This window comes from Periplaneta americana, chromosome 2, assembly GCF_040183065.1.
Source record: "Periplaneta americana isolate PAMFEO1 chromosome 2, P.americana_PAMFEO1_priV1, whole genome shotgun sequence".
Classification (NCBI taxonomy): domain Eukaryota; kingdom Metazoa; phylum Arthropoda; class Insecta; order Blattodea; family Blattidae; genus Periplaneta; species Periplaneta americana.
Genome location: NC_091118.1, coordinates 66978249 through 66994179, shown reverse-complemented (window position 1 = coordinate 66994179; position 15931 = coordinate 66978249). Strand labels below are relative to the sequence as shown.

The 15931-nt window shown below is 37.1% G+C and overlaps 1 protein-coding gene across 4 annotated transcripts in view; it reads left to right on the top strand.

Moving 5' to 3' along the window:
• The window catches only part of pnut (septin 7-like protein pnut), a 394868-nt gene that overhangs the window by 67625 nt on the left and 311312 nt on the right, over nt 1–15931 (top strand). For 3 of the 4 annotated variants that reach the window (XM_069817908.1, XM_069817909.1, XM_069817910.1), the window contains exon 3: nt 5507–5542. The exons of the other annotated variant lie outside the window; for it this stretch is intronic. In XM_069817908.1, coding sequence (XP_069674009.1) covers nt 5507–5542 — 36 coding nt within the window. The remainder of the gene's footprint in view (nt 1–5506; nt 5543–15931) is intronic. 4 annotated transcript variants of the gene reach the window in all.

Here is a 15931-nt window from a genome sequence, read left to right as displayed (position 1 = left end):
GGAATAACACATTGTTAAAATTTAACAAAGGTTGAAGAAACAGGGCCTTACTCTTTCACCAAGAGATGTTAAAACTTAAGAAAAATAAATCCTTATACTGATTTAACAATAAATTTAACACAAACTGTTCCATAAACAATTGTTAACTTTAACAATCTGTTAAAATGTGAACATCAGAATTTCCTGTTAAAACCTGAATTATGGCTAGTGTAAATTGCACTGTAGATGCAGGCTTCCTGTATTTATACCTTCAAATGTGTGTATATACGTTGTCGAGAAAGGTAGGGTGTGTGTGTGTGTGTGTGTGTGTGCGTGTGCGTGTGCGCGTGCGCGTGATTATTTTGGAAAATTTGCCTCAGGACGCATTTTTACTGAGGTATATAGACTCTCGAAAACAGTTGTCAGCAGGGAACGGATTTATATGGACTAAAAATATATGAAATATGTAAATATATATGTAGTTATTTTTACCAAAATATGGAATTAAATATGGATTTTTACCAAAATATGGAATTAAATATGGACTTAAAATTATAAAAAAATGACTATGTACGTTAAATATTGGTACATTTTAATCAAACTAAACAAAAAATATAATGGACGTACCTTATCTTCCAATGTAGTTTCAACAAAACACAATTTTTATTGTCTGTTACCATAACAATAGGTTACAAACATTTCTTTCAAGTGCTGAAAAGTGAATCTTCTTCTATTGTCTCTGAGGATAGATTTATACTGACTAAAAGAGCGTTCGACGTCACAAGAAGTAACTGGTACATAATTCAATTTCACAATGTCTGCTGGGGATAAGTCCAAGTTAATCTTCACTGTTGATTCACCACTCATCACAGCAACAACCTTTTGTAGTTCTTCATATCCAGGGTTTTTTGAAAGTACAGTGTCCACCTTAGCTCTTACTGCATCTGCAACTTTACCTCTACCACGATTCAGTTGTTCCACAGTACTATTTATAATTTCAAAACTTTCAGATAGTGAAAGGTGCCTATTTTGGAGACTTTTGAGCGTTTTTATGATGCATGAAAATGTATGCTGAATGTGAGCTAAGTCATTCTTCACACTTATGTCACAGGTAACTGTTTTTGCAGTATCAATTGAGACTGCATCTTCAGAGTCCAATGCAAGGAGAACATTGTTAATAGAGTCTATATGTTCGGCATAATATTCAACTGCTTCTAGCCATGTACCCCATCTAGTTAAAATTGGCTTTGGTGGCAATGGAATTTCAGGGTACATTTCTTTCAACACGTTAACTCTACTGGGAGCTTTGAGAAATACTTTTTTCACTGATGAAATCAACAAATCTACTTTAGGGAAATTGTCTCTGACCACTTCTGCCACACGATGAAATGCATGCGCCACACAAGTAAAATGAGTCAATTTAGGATATACAACAGATAATGCTTGTCCAGCTTTGACCATATAAGGGGCAGCATCGCTAATAAAGAATAACACATTATCGTACATAATACCCTTTGGCCACAGGATACCCATAGCTTCGTTGAACAGTTTAACTATAGTTTTGTTATTGCACTTTTCTAGAACATCACAATGTAAAAGAATTCGTTCAGAATATTGTTCACTTAACAAACCGATAACTACATTACCAACAAGTCTACCTTCTTTGTCGGGAGTCTCATCAATGGAAACCCAAATTGAACTATCTTTAATTTCATCTCTTATCTTCTGTATTGTCTCATCGTAGATGGATGGAGCATACGTCTTCCTAAGTGTTGACTCATCCGGGATTGTATGTTGAGTATATTTTTCAAGGAATTCCCTGAAGACCTTATTCTTTAGTTTGTAGAGAGGAATATCAGCAGAGATGAGAGAACGGCACAGGTCGATGTTAAACTCAGATCTTACATTCGATGTTGTTGGTTGTGTTAAAAACAATTGTCTCTGCTTGGAATTTAGTTGTTTGTTGGCCTGATGTTTACTAGTTGTAATGTGTTGTTGCACCAGGAACTTTTGTGTAGATGATACTGCACACTGACACAAATTACAAAATAATATTTTATTGTCAGTTGATAAACCATCTTCTTTAAATTCTGAAATGTAACTTGTTAGTTTTGATTTTAAATTGACTGAATGACGTACTTTTGGCATATTTACCGTCTTTATAGTATGATTTACAAAACTGAACCTATGTGTACTCTGACTGGCATTTAACTGTTGAGCTGCACAACAGAAGTCTGTTAAAAATTTTAAATTAAATTAATACAGTTTTGTAACTTACTTTCCCATTGTTGATAGGACTGCTAATTTTCAAATAACTCTGATGTTAAAGGGATTACTGAACATGTGTTTAAATCTCTATTGTTGAAATGTATTTTTAAAAGTTAATGGAATTTTGTTTTGTTTTATTGTTAAACCTAATATAATATGGACTGTTTTATATGAAATATGGAAAATATATGGAAATTAACGAAAATATGTACTAAACTCTAAAATATGGAAAAATATGGAAAATAAAAGTAGGATTTTTCAACCCTACACATTGTGAAACATAAAGATAATGCAAAATATAAATTATATTAGCTTTATAAGTAAATATGTATTTACATATAAATCCTTTCCCTGGTTGTCAGCAAGATAGTAGACGAAATTCTCGAGAGAGTAGAATATACAACTGAAATGTGCCTCTCTTTCCTATGGTACAGGTATACAGGTATTAAGGGGCCGAATTCTGTCCCAGTGCATACGGAGGTAAGGTTAGTTGATTCCTAGACTATATCGACGTGACGTCATATTTAGCGCGTGGCACAGGTACTATAAGGGAATACTTGCATCTTGTTTGTGCTCCAGTTGCCGTACTATTCATGATTCAAAACTAGACCTCGAAGAGTGTTGAATACAATTTAGTTGATAGTATTTCTACAATTTAAATTATTTGTTTATTTCATGTATTTTTTACTGGTACTGGCAAAGTTACAGCCATGTGATCTTCTCTTTCACTTAACCAGTAAATAATACATAGCATATATAAATAACAACAATATAGAAAAAATGAAATAATGTAATTATAATAACAATGATAAAATGAATGAATTTAGCCATTATGTCCAATGAAGGGCAAAGGCCTCCTATAAAAGGGTGGCTCGTTATTACTCACCTGGTGAGCCATTCCAGGCGAGATTTCACTTTGTCGGTCTGTATACCTTTAAAACTAATGTATAATATCTAGCACTAGTCGTCATTGTAAGCTATTAACACTATACACTGTAACACTCCTAACTATTTCTAGTTCGTATTAGTCCTAGTTCTTTCCACTGAGATCTGTCCGTTGCTTTTCTTAATCACTGTTTGCCCAAGTCTTCGCAAACATATCCGTCCATCTGAGTCGTGCACTTCCCTGGTTCCTTCTTCCGATGCATGGGTCCCACATGATGGTCGTGTAAAGTGTAGATGTGTTTAGTTACATGTAATTCTTTTTTTTTTTTTAACAGGAGCATGTATGGTACTTAAGTGTCAGCCTGAAGAGGCTTTTACTTTAACAGAAATGGTTAGGAAGCAGGAACATTTATATTTTTAATTGAGGTGACCGATCTTGACGGCAGTTGTTATTTTATACTCTTGTTGCCAGGGCTCTTATCAGAGGATTGGGGTGGTACAGCAAGTCCTTATGAAAGTTTTCAGTAAATTTCTGTATAATGTCGTAGAATGATTCTATTTCAAGCATGTCTTGTAGTTTTTTTATTGGTTGTTCTATAGTCTGCACCAGTGATAGTTAGGGATACTTTTCTCTGTATAGCATGAAGACGTCTGATAATTTGGAATTTTGCATTGCTCCAGATTTCGCAGCCATAGGTCATTTGAGATCTTATAACAGAAGTGTAAAGGATTTTTTTCAATAGAAGTCTGATGTAAGGTGACTTCAACACTGGATATAGATGAATGAATCTGGCTAATACTTTGTTACGAGCTACTTCAACATGGTGATGAAATCGAAGTTGTTTATCAAGTGACGCCGAGGTATTTTACAGGTTGTTTACAGTAGATATCTTCGGAGAAGAGATTGAGGTGATAGTATTATGAAATAAAATACCTTGCATTACAATACAGAACACTGTACATAAGCTTAATAGTGTGAATAATGTTTGATCAATGTAGGCTTACTTACTTACAAATGGCTTTTAAGGAACCTGGAGATTCATTGCCGCCCTCACATAAGCCCTCCATCGGTCCCTATCCTGTGCAAGATTAATCCAGTCTCTATCACCATATCCCACCTCCCTCAAATCCATTTTAATATTCTCCCATCTACGTCTCGGCCTCCCCAAAGGTCTTTTTCCCTCCCGTCTCCCAACTAACACTCTATATGCATTTCTGGATTCGCCCATACGTGCTACATACCCTGCCCAACTCAAACGTCTGGATTTAATGTTCCTAATTCTGCCAGGTGAAGAATACAAAGCGTGCAGTTCTGCGTTGTGTAACTTTCTCCATTCTCCTGTAACTTCATCCCTCTTAGCCCCAGATATTTTCCTAAGAACCTTATTCTCAAACACCCTTAATCTCTGTTCCTCTCTCAAAGTGAGAGTCCAAGTTTCACAACCATACAGAATAACCGGTAATATAACTGTTTTATAAATTCTAATTTTCAGTTTTTTTGACAGCAGACTAGATGACAAAAGCTTCTCAACCGAATAATAAGAGGAATTTCCCATATTTATTCTGCGTTTAATTTCCTCAGAGTGTCATATATATTTGTTACTGTTCCTCCAAGATATTTGAATTTTTTCAGTTCTTCGAAGGATAAATCTCCAATGTTTATATTTCCATTTCGTACAATATTCTCGTCACGAGATATAGTCATATACTTTGTATTTTCGGGATTTACTTCCATACCTATCGCTTTACTTGCTTCAAGTAAAATTTCCGTGTTTTCCCTAATCGTTTGTGGATTTTATCCTAACATATTCACATCATCCGCATAGACAAGGAGCTGATGTAACCCGTTTAATTCCAAACCCTGTCTGTTATTCTGAACTTTCCTAATGACATATTCTAGAGCGAAGTTAAAAAGTAAAGGTGATAGTGCATCTCCTTGCTTTAGCCTGCAGTGAATTGGAAACGTATCACATAGAAACTGGCCTATACGGACTCTGCTGTATGTTTCACTGAGACACATTTTAATTAATCGAACTAGTTTCTTGGGAATACCAAATTCAATAAGAAACTTTTTTATTATAGTGTAAATAGTAAAAATAGCGTGTCTTATTGTACATAATATAAATAATTTAAATTGAAAATATTTGTGTAATTGTTAAAGGGGTTCATGTTTTGTTCTGCGCCACTTGACGAAAGAAGAGTCGAGTGAGCTGTCAGTCAGTGAAGTACTTCGCTTGCTAGAGGACGTGCGTCTACTTAAAACTCCAGTAATAGCTACTTAATCTTGTAGCCTCCTTGAACAAAGTACGGTCTCTATTATTATTGCTATTATTATTATATCGTACTAACATTTTACTCCACTGATTCTTTTCAGTCACTGATGGATAGTGATGGAATATCTAAAGCAACCGTGAGTACAACCATCCAAGAAGTTTCTAATTTTGTAGCGAGAATGAGACGAAGGTGTGTATAGGGCATTCGATATCTCGTGAAACTTGTCTGCACGTCAAGGGAAGAAGAATGTGGACTGAGAAGCTTCCCTCACTCGCTATGCTTCTACTTGTAGCAAGCGAGCTCACTTACCCCCACCATAAGGTTCTTACTATATGCTATGGCGCACGCTACCATTTGGTTTCACTAGATAACGAATTGCCTATAATGTTTCCATCCAGTGTTGCCAACACGGTGGTTTACCCACTAAATATAGTTTTTTTGATCCTCTATCAGTGGCTAAAATTCGTTAAACGGTGGGCAGTGGGAAATCTAGTTTATTTTAATGTCATTGGAAATTTTTAGTGATTTTGCAATAATTCTCAAACACATCTGTAAGACAGATTATATATAAAACACTCACGACTCTTTCGACGATGGCCATCATCTTTTCAAAATGCTTGTCTTGCTTAGACGTCTTATCAATGTACTTTGCAGTTAAACGCATAACCCAATGGCTCGAACTGAAAATAGAAAATAGTCTTAATATTCAAAGTGAGAAATTAATTCCATGACGGCGCGTTGACCACTCACCCACCGCAAATGACAAACCAGTCTTTATTGTTCTACCATTGCTGACGTCACTGTAAATACAGTAGAACCTCTATTATCCGTGGTAAGGAAGGCGGTGGGCTGAACGGTTAATCGAAAAAATCTGATAATCCGTACCATAGAAGACTTTCATAAATTAAGTGTTGCATAATGTAGTTTCGTAAATTTCTCTGTGGTTATGTGTTTTAACACATTAGGTACTGGATCAGAACTTTTAAGTATAATAGCTCTGTTGGAAAGAGTGGGTGAAGAAAGAATAATGCTGAAACTGATCAGGAAGAGAAAAAGGAATTGACTGGGTCGCTGACTGAGAAGAAACTGCCTACTGAAGGATTCACTGGAAGGAATCGTGGGCGGGAGAAGATTTCGTGCCAGGAGAAGATATCAAATAATAGAAGGCATTAAGTATGGATCATATGCGGAGAATAAGAGAAAGGTAGAAAATAGGAAAGACTGGAGAATGCTGGGTTTGCAGCGACAGAACACTATGAATGAATGAATTAATGACGGGTTTCTAAGAGTCAAGGAAATTTTCTATGATGGATTTCTGTGGAAAGAGAGGAAAAGTATAGGTCTCATGTTATAGATTGAAGTAATTTAAGCACTTTATCCTTGTCTTTTTATTAAATCTCGAACAGTTGTAACTCCAATCTCGTATTCCGAAGTGAAATGAACCACAGTTCGTCTTTTCCTAAACCACTCAATTATATGCACTTCTCTTCGATACTGAACACAACATGTATTCTTTTGGCACTTTTGAAAGACGTTTTGCAGAGAAATTAGAGAGATCACTCGAACAGTAGATCATAATGTGTAAGGGCAAAGGCTTTTAATATCACTCGCTATAAAAAAAAAACGTACTAATGTATTGTCAGTACTTAATATTTTTTCCTGCAACAAAAAAAAAAGAAGAGGATGACAGACGGATAATCCAACAATCGGTTAATAGGGTGACGATTAATCGGGGTTCTACTGTACAGGCAACTCCCGGTAATCCGCGACAATGGTGAGTGAGAATACTGTGCGAGCAATACATGTGCAGGCAGGTCTTGAGATTGTAAGCAAAGAAGCAAAGAAAGCTACAATTTGGACAAGCGGAAAATCTTCCGAATAAATATACAGGAAAGTTTTCTTTCTCACAATATTAACCAACTGCAGGGACCGTATCACTCACAGAAAACGGCCAGGCAAGCTGTCCGCCCTCGACTTGAGTGTTGTGGACGGATTCTCCTGTTCAGTTTTCACTCCCGTCGGAGCCAATTGCCGCCAGGAGTATTGATTGCACTTCTCGTGTGTAGAGTGGCTTCACAGCATAGGGGAGGAGACCAACAACCCAGCTCTATAAAAATACTTAATGTGATTATCATATTTCACATAATGTCAGTCGGCTAGTTTCTCATGAAAGTCATTTGAGTTACAGTCACGTTAGATGTGGCTGATCAGAGAGCCGTCGTACGTCTAAGCACGAAGTTTCTCTGACTGCATCGGTTTCTGTTTTAATACAATCAACTCGGTTATAGTGAACATTCGGCTATATCGAACCTAAATCGTTGGTCCCGACATTAAAAAGTATATTAATATTTCCGTTTATAGCGAACCTTGTATCCTGACAAATTCTTACTTGAAGTCAGATCTTCTTGTATAAAATTGAAAGAATGTATTGAGAACATTCTAAGTTTCTTACTCCTTTAGTCAAAGGACAAAAGTAGGATTAATGATTCCTAGACAATGAACTGTACTGTAAATCCAGGCAACGCGTGACAACCTTGCCTCACTCCACCGTCGAAGGGTTGCCAGTCTGTTCTCAGGCACACTACTCTACTATTCTTTCTAATCCTCCACCATCAAAGGGTTCCCAGAAACATTTCCATTATGACGGATAGCATCAAAACAACGGAAAATGAAATTGCCTTCTTTTATTAAAAGGCGACGGACATTATGTTCAGAGCATAAATGAAGGTAAGATTCCGATGACTTTCAAACTCCATCAACCACCTTCCAGTTTCCATTAAGTGACCTGGGAAATTCCCAGGTTGAGTACACAGTCACACCATAACAGTGTTTGTAATTTCTACCTGATCAGTCAGTTTCTAGTGTTCCAACAGTGAATGTACTGTATAAAAATGTCGAAGCGTGAAGTGTTTTATTTGGTAGTTAAGGCGGATATTATAAGTAATATTGAGCGTGGTCTTTCGCAAGCGGACGTGAGTCGACAACATAGTTTAAGTAAATAAACTGCGAGTAACAGTATACAGAGTAATCCATTCCACAAAAATGAAATATTTTAATTACTGCATGGTATTTTATTTTATTTTTTTCATAATTTCATTCATTCCTGTCATTTAAGGGTCGGGGGAGATACTTCGGATTTTAGTGAACCTCGGATATAGTGAACGAAATATGCAAGTCCGCAGAGGTTCACTGTATCCGGAGTTGACTGTATTTACATTCTAAATGAGCTCTCGGTTTTTAGAGCATGCTTAAAACATATCCGTTTATCGCACTTATTATCGAGAGATGCATTGCGTCATGTATTCATTTTTTTCCCTCCAGAATGGCCGTAATTGTTTAAAACATATTTTAAATATGGACTTGTAATATAGCCTATAGTATTATCTCATTGTCTGTGAAGTCTCTGAATATTCTGTAGTTCCAAAGAGACGTTAAATGAAAAATTGAAAACCACGATAAATTACAGTTACCGTTATATCGTCGTCAGTGTATAGCCTCGTTTTCCCGAACTGACCAACCTGACTGTGTTTTTTTACTTAGGCCTGCTTAGACAATTGCTGGGTTGGAATTTTAATTTCCACGGTCCGACCTTCCCCTCTCGTGTAGAAAAAGAATTTAGAGATCATTTCATATCATTCATCTTCTTCATCTCATTCAATAGACATATTCAGGTCAAGACGCATGTCTTCATCCGCTTACGGGAGGGGGCGTCCTCACTGCAACCGTTCCTGAGTTCCCAGCCTTCCGCAATATCTCTGCCAAGATTCATTCCTTAATATCACTTCCAAGGGCGCTTCGACACTTCGGAAGGGCCGTTGGAATGGATCCTGTGCTGCTTGTGTCACCTGGGTGCAGTGGTGTGAACTTGGAGTTGTTTGGACGGAGGGAGTAGGAGGCCACCATTGGGTGAACAGTGAGTGGTCAGATGCGGCCGGTGGGCTGGTACAGCCTCATCCTCATTCATCCCATAAATTCAGGGTCCACAATAGGCCTCAGTATGGCCGACGTGCCAAGAGGTCGTCCTAACCCGCCCGTAGCCTCTGTGACCTAACCTAACCTAGCCTCATTAGTTTAAAATGAACGTCGGACGAAGAAATGTAGCCTCTCATCTTGCACCCTTGCGCGTGCTACGTATTCCACCCATCACGACATGGTATGTGTCAAGTGTTAGCAGACAGGGATTATACAGTCTGTTTTCGTCACTTGGCGATCAATAAAATTGCATATTAGCGTAGGCAAGGGCACAGACGCCAGTAGTTTCGTCAGAGCTGCCAATAGATTGATTACATCCGGTCAGTCTGCTTCACTGCTCCACCCCCACCCGTTCTTAGTGGTCCTGGGTCGTCTCCAGATGATGGAATTTCAGATTACAGATGTTTCAGTAATAAGTAAAAATAATAAACGGTGTCGTTTAATGACACACTTCTATATAAATATTACGTAGTAATAAATTAACATTACAGGTTTTTTAATCATATCATCCTTCACGAATTAGGTCTTTCTAGATCTGTTTGGCCCCATCCAACAGTCGTTTAAGAGATCTGCGTGGTCTCCTGTGACACTTTTTGGTGTGAAGGATTCTAGTGTTATATATTCTGGAGACATGGTGTAGCCAATTAAATTTGTAATTGTTAATTTTGCTTTCAAAACGTTCAAACATCAGTTTTTCTGGAATGTCTTGGTCCGTTTTAAATTCATAAAAGTATATCCTCCCGTACTTCTGCAAAATTTCACTGTTGTTTTGTTTGAAAACTCAGATTACACTACCATATAATAGTGTAGGAAAAGCTAAAGTATTATACAGAATGAATCGTAAGTAATGCCATTAATTTCAATGGTTAATATTTGAGATATTTCAAACCAAAAAAAATGTAATACAATTTTACTAGTTTTTTGCTTACTTTCCGAGATAAATATTGTTTTATATGAAACATTTCATAGCGTGTTTTGGGAAAGTCATTGATTAAATTACCAATAACTCAATCATTTTAAGAGAGGAGTGTATTATACAAGGTGTTTCAGGGCTAGTGTAACAAACTTTTAGGGATGATGGGGAAGGGCACATGTATCAATTTGAGATAAGGAACCCTGGTCCGGAAATAACTGAGTCGAAAGTTATAAGCAAAAATAGTTTTGTGGAAATGGAATTGTAATTTGGCATCACGTGCCCTCCTTCCCTTAACTTTTGGAACAGTCGTGGAAAGATGGTATGGGCCGGATGTCTCCTACGTGGGTACTTGTGGATACAATCTGTAACCTTGTCTACTGTTCCCATTGGCTCATCCGTATTCGAAAATCAGATCTCCATATTCCGCTCTAGTGCAGTCCTTCATTTCACTAGGACTGATCGACTGGACACCGCAACTTGTACACATACACTGCTGTCTACAGACGTGCATATCAGGAACGACCATGTATGTCCGTTACACACTACGCCATTTGCATTGCTTTAGTGTAGTTTCCTGTTCCCAGCCCTCAGACAGCGCACTGAATGAAATATTGTAGGTAGACAACGTAAACAACGTCAGATAAATACAGTATGTGTTAGATGTACAGATAAATACACATAAATAAGGTGTACAGAGGAATAAAATTATTTCATTTCCACACAACTATTTTTGCTTGTAACTTTCGACTTAGTCATTTCCGGACCAGGGTTCCTTATCTCAAATTGAAACATGTGCCCTTCCCCATCATCCCTGAAAGTTTGTAACAATAGCCCGGAAACACCCTGTGTAATGAAGATGATACATCTTGATTACACAACGTTTAACACTATATCACTTTGGAATAATTAATAAATGATGAAAAAAATTTAGTTTTGTCCTTTAAATGTGCAGAAATTTGATAATAATGGGTTTTAGTAAAATACAAAATATTATGTATTATAATACACTTTTTGAACATATAATTGCGTTCCCTCTCGGTAAAACAACTGTGACGTCAAACCAGTGGCGTATACTTGTTTAAGGATCTGGGCTACCACTGACCCTATTATTACACAAAATATATTTTAAAATCCCTATAATAAAATTCCTTACCTATTTATATGTGAATTCCAGACGTCTTGATTGGGACGAAAATACTTTGATGACTTCGTCATTGAAATTACAGTTGGGCCACTTGCGAAGTTTCTGTAGAAATGACTTTTCAATGGACATCAGTGCCAAGCCTGATAAACGTTCTTGTGTATGAGTTGATCTACAGTAGGATTTTATTCGCTTCAACGCAGAAAATGTTCTTTCTACCGATGCTGACGTAGCTGGTATTGTCACAATTAATGTTGCCAATTTAAGGGCTTCAGGAATAACTTGGTTCAGCTGGTTTTCATTTATGGCAGATAATATTTCATGGATAGGTTTGTTCGAAAAATCAAAGACTTCTGCTGAATATATTACGCTTAATTTATTTTTCAAACGTACTTGATCAAAGTGACTGTTATAGGACTGAAATAATTTGTTTAGTGCCTCATTCGGGAAGTTTTCTTTATAAGCAAAAAATTTTTGAGAATCTAGAAGATGTGTGAACTGAAGCTTTCCATAATCAGAAAATCTGTCAGTAATTTCCATGTGCATACGATCTAGTATGCTGTAGTACAGCTGCCTGTATTTCAATTCATCATCTCCTTTTCTTCGCTTTAATGGTGATTCCATTCTATTGTCTGAAGAATTTTCATTTTCCATATTACTCCATATGGACGGAAACCCACTACGTCTGAACTCGGATATAGTATTTTTTAACTTGGATACCTCTTGCAAGCAGTATGCTATGTCTAGACTTTTTGTCTGAAGAATATTGTAGAGCACAATCTGTATGTGCGAACACTCTAGCATAGACTTCAAGAAGAAATATATTCTGAAACTGTGTGAAAAATACAAATATCCTTGAGCCTGCACAATTACATCATCATCCCAGTTTTCTTCAGAGTCATTACAAATGATATTTTCAAAGAAAGCAGTCAGTTGTTCTCTGTATTCCTTTACTGTATTTACAAGCCGAGATGTAAAATTCCATCTATGGTCTGTCCAAAACTGCATCCGACCTGACAAATCGCGCCTTTAGCATGTTACCATGGCAACCATTTAAATCAACCAATCACGAGAGACGCGTAACCATGGTAACGGGACGGTGTTGCCGTGTCTATGTTTACAAGCTGCACGTGATTACCACGGTCTAGTGGTGAATACAGTGCCCGGAATGACTTTCAGTTGGCTGGTTAGCGCGTGCTTTGTGTGAATTAAAATGTTATTTAGTCGTATTATTGTTTTAGTGTGTCGATAATTATTATGTTTAAATTATATTAGACGTATTATCTTCGTTGTTATTGGTGGAATGTGTGGCTAGTGTGCGTTTTCTAGTTTCTGCGAGATTTTCTAAACAGGTGACTTGTGCAATGTCGGAAGGAAGGAAAGGCAGGCGGAGAACAAAGAATATTGTACAAGGTGCCCAGTTAAAGAGTCAAGCGCGAGAGATGATGTGTTATGTAAGAGAGTATTTTGAGAGGGAAAAGATAATGGCGGGCGTCTTTTACCTTTGGCGCAAGTCGTAATGAGAACTGCTGCTTGTGTTAAAATTAATAAGAGCACTGTTATCGATATTGGAAAAGAAAAAGTCTGTGTAGATTTTGAATCATAAATATTTTTACAGTGTACAATTTTTCAACGCCTTTCTAACAACATTACATTGAAGAATATCGACACTCATAAAAGTAAAGGTTTCGTATTAAATTTAAACCTGTTTTTACAGTTTACAGTCCTTTCGACGCATTTCTAACGGTATTACATTGAATAATACCGGTACTACTACTACTACTACTACTACTACTACTACTACTACTACTACTACTACTACTACTACTACTACTACTACTACTACTACTACTACTACTACTACTACTACTACTACTACTAATAATAATAATATTATTATTATTGTTATTGTTATTATTATTACTATTATTATTATTACTATTATAGACTAATAAAAATATTAATGTACACAAATTTTAATGCCTAGTGTTCAACAAATTGGTTAGAAATGTATGTGTTCATGTCAGCCGTTCATTACTGCACTCTATCGGCAGCGCGCTTGCTTACACGAAAGATGGGCAACATGAAAACACTGCTCACCCTTATCTGTAAGCTGTGAAGTCGGAAGTAGTTTTGGTCAAGGTATAGTTGGTGCTATTTTTGGGAGTTTCTTTTTCATAAATTCCTTGAGTTTTTCTGACCTTTTAGGAGATGATGATACAATGCAACTAAACCCGACAGTGTTTTGAAAAAAAAATGCGGCATTCTGGAATGGATGAAGTAGTTTGTTGCAAAACTAAATTGAGAACATGGCTGTAACAATGAACAAATAGTGCTTGAGGATACTTTTCTTGAACTTTTGTTTTTAAGCCATTAATATTTCCCGCCATAACTGAAGCACCATCGTATGTCTATGCAATTAACTTATTGCCGACATTGTATTCTGCTATAACACCTTCCACATGCTGAAACAAAGCAGCAGCAGTTTTGTCCGAACTGACATGTGTGAATCCTATAAACCGTTCTTGAACATTGGCAGTACTGTCGACGTATCTTAAAACAGTGGACAATTGACTCTGATCACTTGTCATCAACAACAATGGCCACAAAAGGTGCTTCTTCTATTTCAGATTTTATGTTCTTCATCATAACCCCACTTATAGCAAATATTAAGTAATTCTGAATTGCGGGAGAAGTACCACGAAATACTGTTGAACTCTCAAGATGATTGGCCAGTAAATGGTCAAATTCACTTAAGGAACTTAAATATTCAATATAATTTCCTCTATTGTCTGATTCCACACTCTCATTATGATCCCGAAAAGCCAATTCTTGTTTTCCTAGAAAGCAGACTGCGTTAATAAGACGCAGTAAAATCTCCCGATTTTTTTTTCACAAGATTGTGTTGGTTGATGTGTAGAGCGTTTTGCTTATCTAGCTGTAAATCAATTCTTGTCTTCCCAAAGTTTGCAAAGTTCATGCTACTACAAATATGAGCTTTTGATTTGTCGTGTTTTAGGACTGCCGTTCGAAGGGAGTTCATATTAGAAAACCCCTCTTTTGACCACACATTAGTTTCGCGGCTAAATAACAAACATGGCCAGCAAAATAGTTTAGACAGTTTAGAACTACCACACAACCAATTCCACTTACCATATGATGTTAAAGTGAAATGGCGTGTGTACTCACGCTGTTTTTCTTTTACGTCAATGGACAAATTTAACTCAGGAGTTGGTCTTTCCATTTTCACAATTTCAACTTTCTCGTTGTATGTACGACGGTTAAAAGGCACTTTTAATAAACCTTCTGTTACACAGTCATTTTCAAAACAAACATCTCCAGAAACTTGTTCTGCCATATTTTTCACAATATCACTTAATTGGGAAATTAAAAACTTAATAATTCACAATTAATATAACTCTTAGACACTCGAACAAATCACAAATTTAAAATACTGCACTGCAAGAACACAATCACGTTCATGAGCTAGCGTACTAAGCGTATTGTTGCTTCGCGCCTTCGAAGAAACCGATCACGAGAGCGGCAACTCACCCGGCCTACACTGCATGATAGAAATAGAAGGGAGCGGGGGACGGGCAGTTGTGCGACAGGACAGCGTGAGCGGAACGGTCACAGGCTACCCCTCGTAGCAGCGGTTTCTCCAGCGATGCCGCCTTGACAACTTGTTCTTTTCGAGAGCAGAGAGCGCATATAAATCTAACAATTATTTTAATTTTAATTACTGTGGTAAAACTAATAATACAAAATTATTACATTATGTTGTATTATAAACTTTTTCTTTTGTAATTTCCTTGGGCTACCGCCGGTAGCCCCGGTAGTCCGCAAAATACGCCCCTGCGTCAAACAGATGATGATCGTTCACGCGCTTACCGAATGAGATCGTTTTGAATACGATACCCGTTTGTTTCATGCATACTGAATGCTATCCTATCCCACTTTTTAGGTTATCGGCCTTGTGACTCAGATCGTATCGAATCCCCGTTTTCATGAAAGTTTCATTACGGTAAGCGTATTCAAATCGATTGAATATTCCATGAAAACGTAGTAAATATTGTGTGTCACATTGAACGTTTTAGTTTGCTCATATTTCAAGAAATATAATCATACAATTTTGATTATAACGTCCCAACTCATTTCAAGATATGCGAGTGTAATCTAATTTATACGCGTGTTTTGTGGTTTACTGAAATTGTGTGGTGCCTCAGTGACATCACCAAAGGGAGGGGTGGGGGGGGATTGCTGCGGCCCGTCGATCAACAGTTGTCTGTTGCTGGGGGCACGATAAGCCAATCTGATTGACGGTGGAGGGAGGTGATCAATTTTCCTGCAGTCTTTTTTTTTATCCAACATATTATCGTGTCATTGCAAGGAAATGAGATGATGTTAGTCTGTTAAAATAGGATCTGCTTGGTTTCCTAACGCGATAAAGTATCGGAAATTTAACGGATATGCATGCAAATAAATTGGGGTTTATC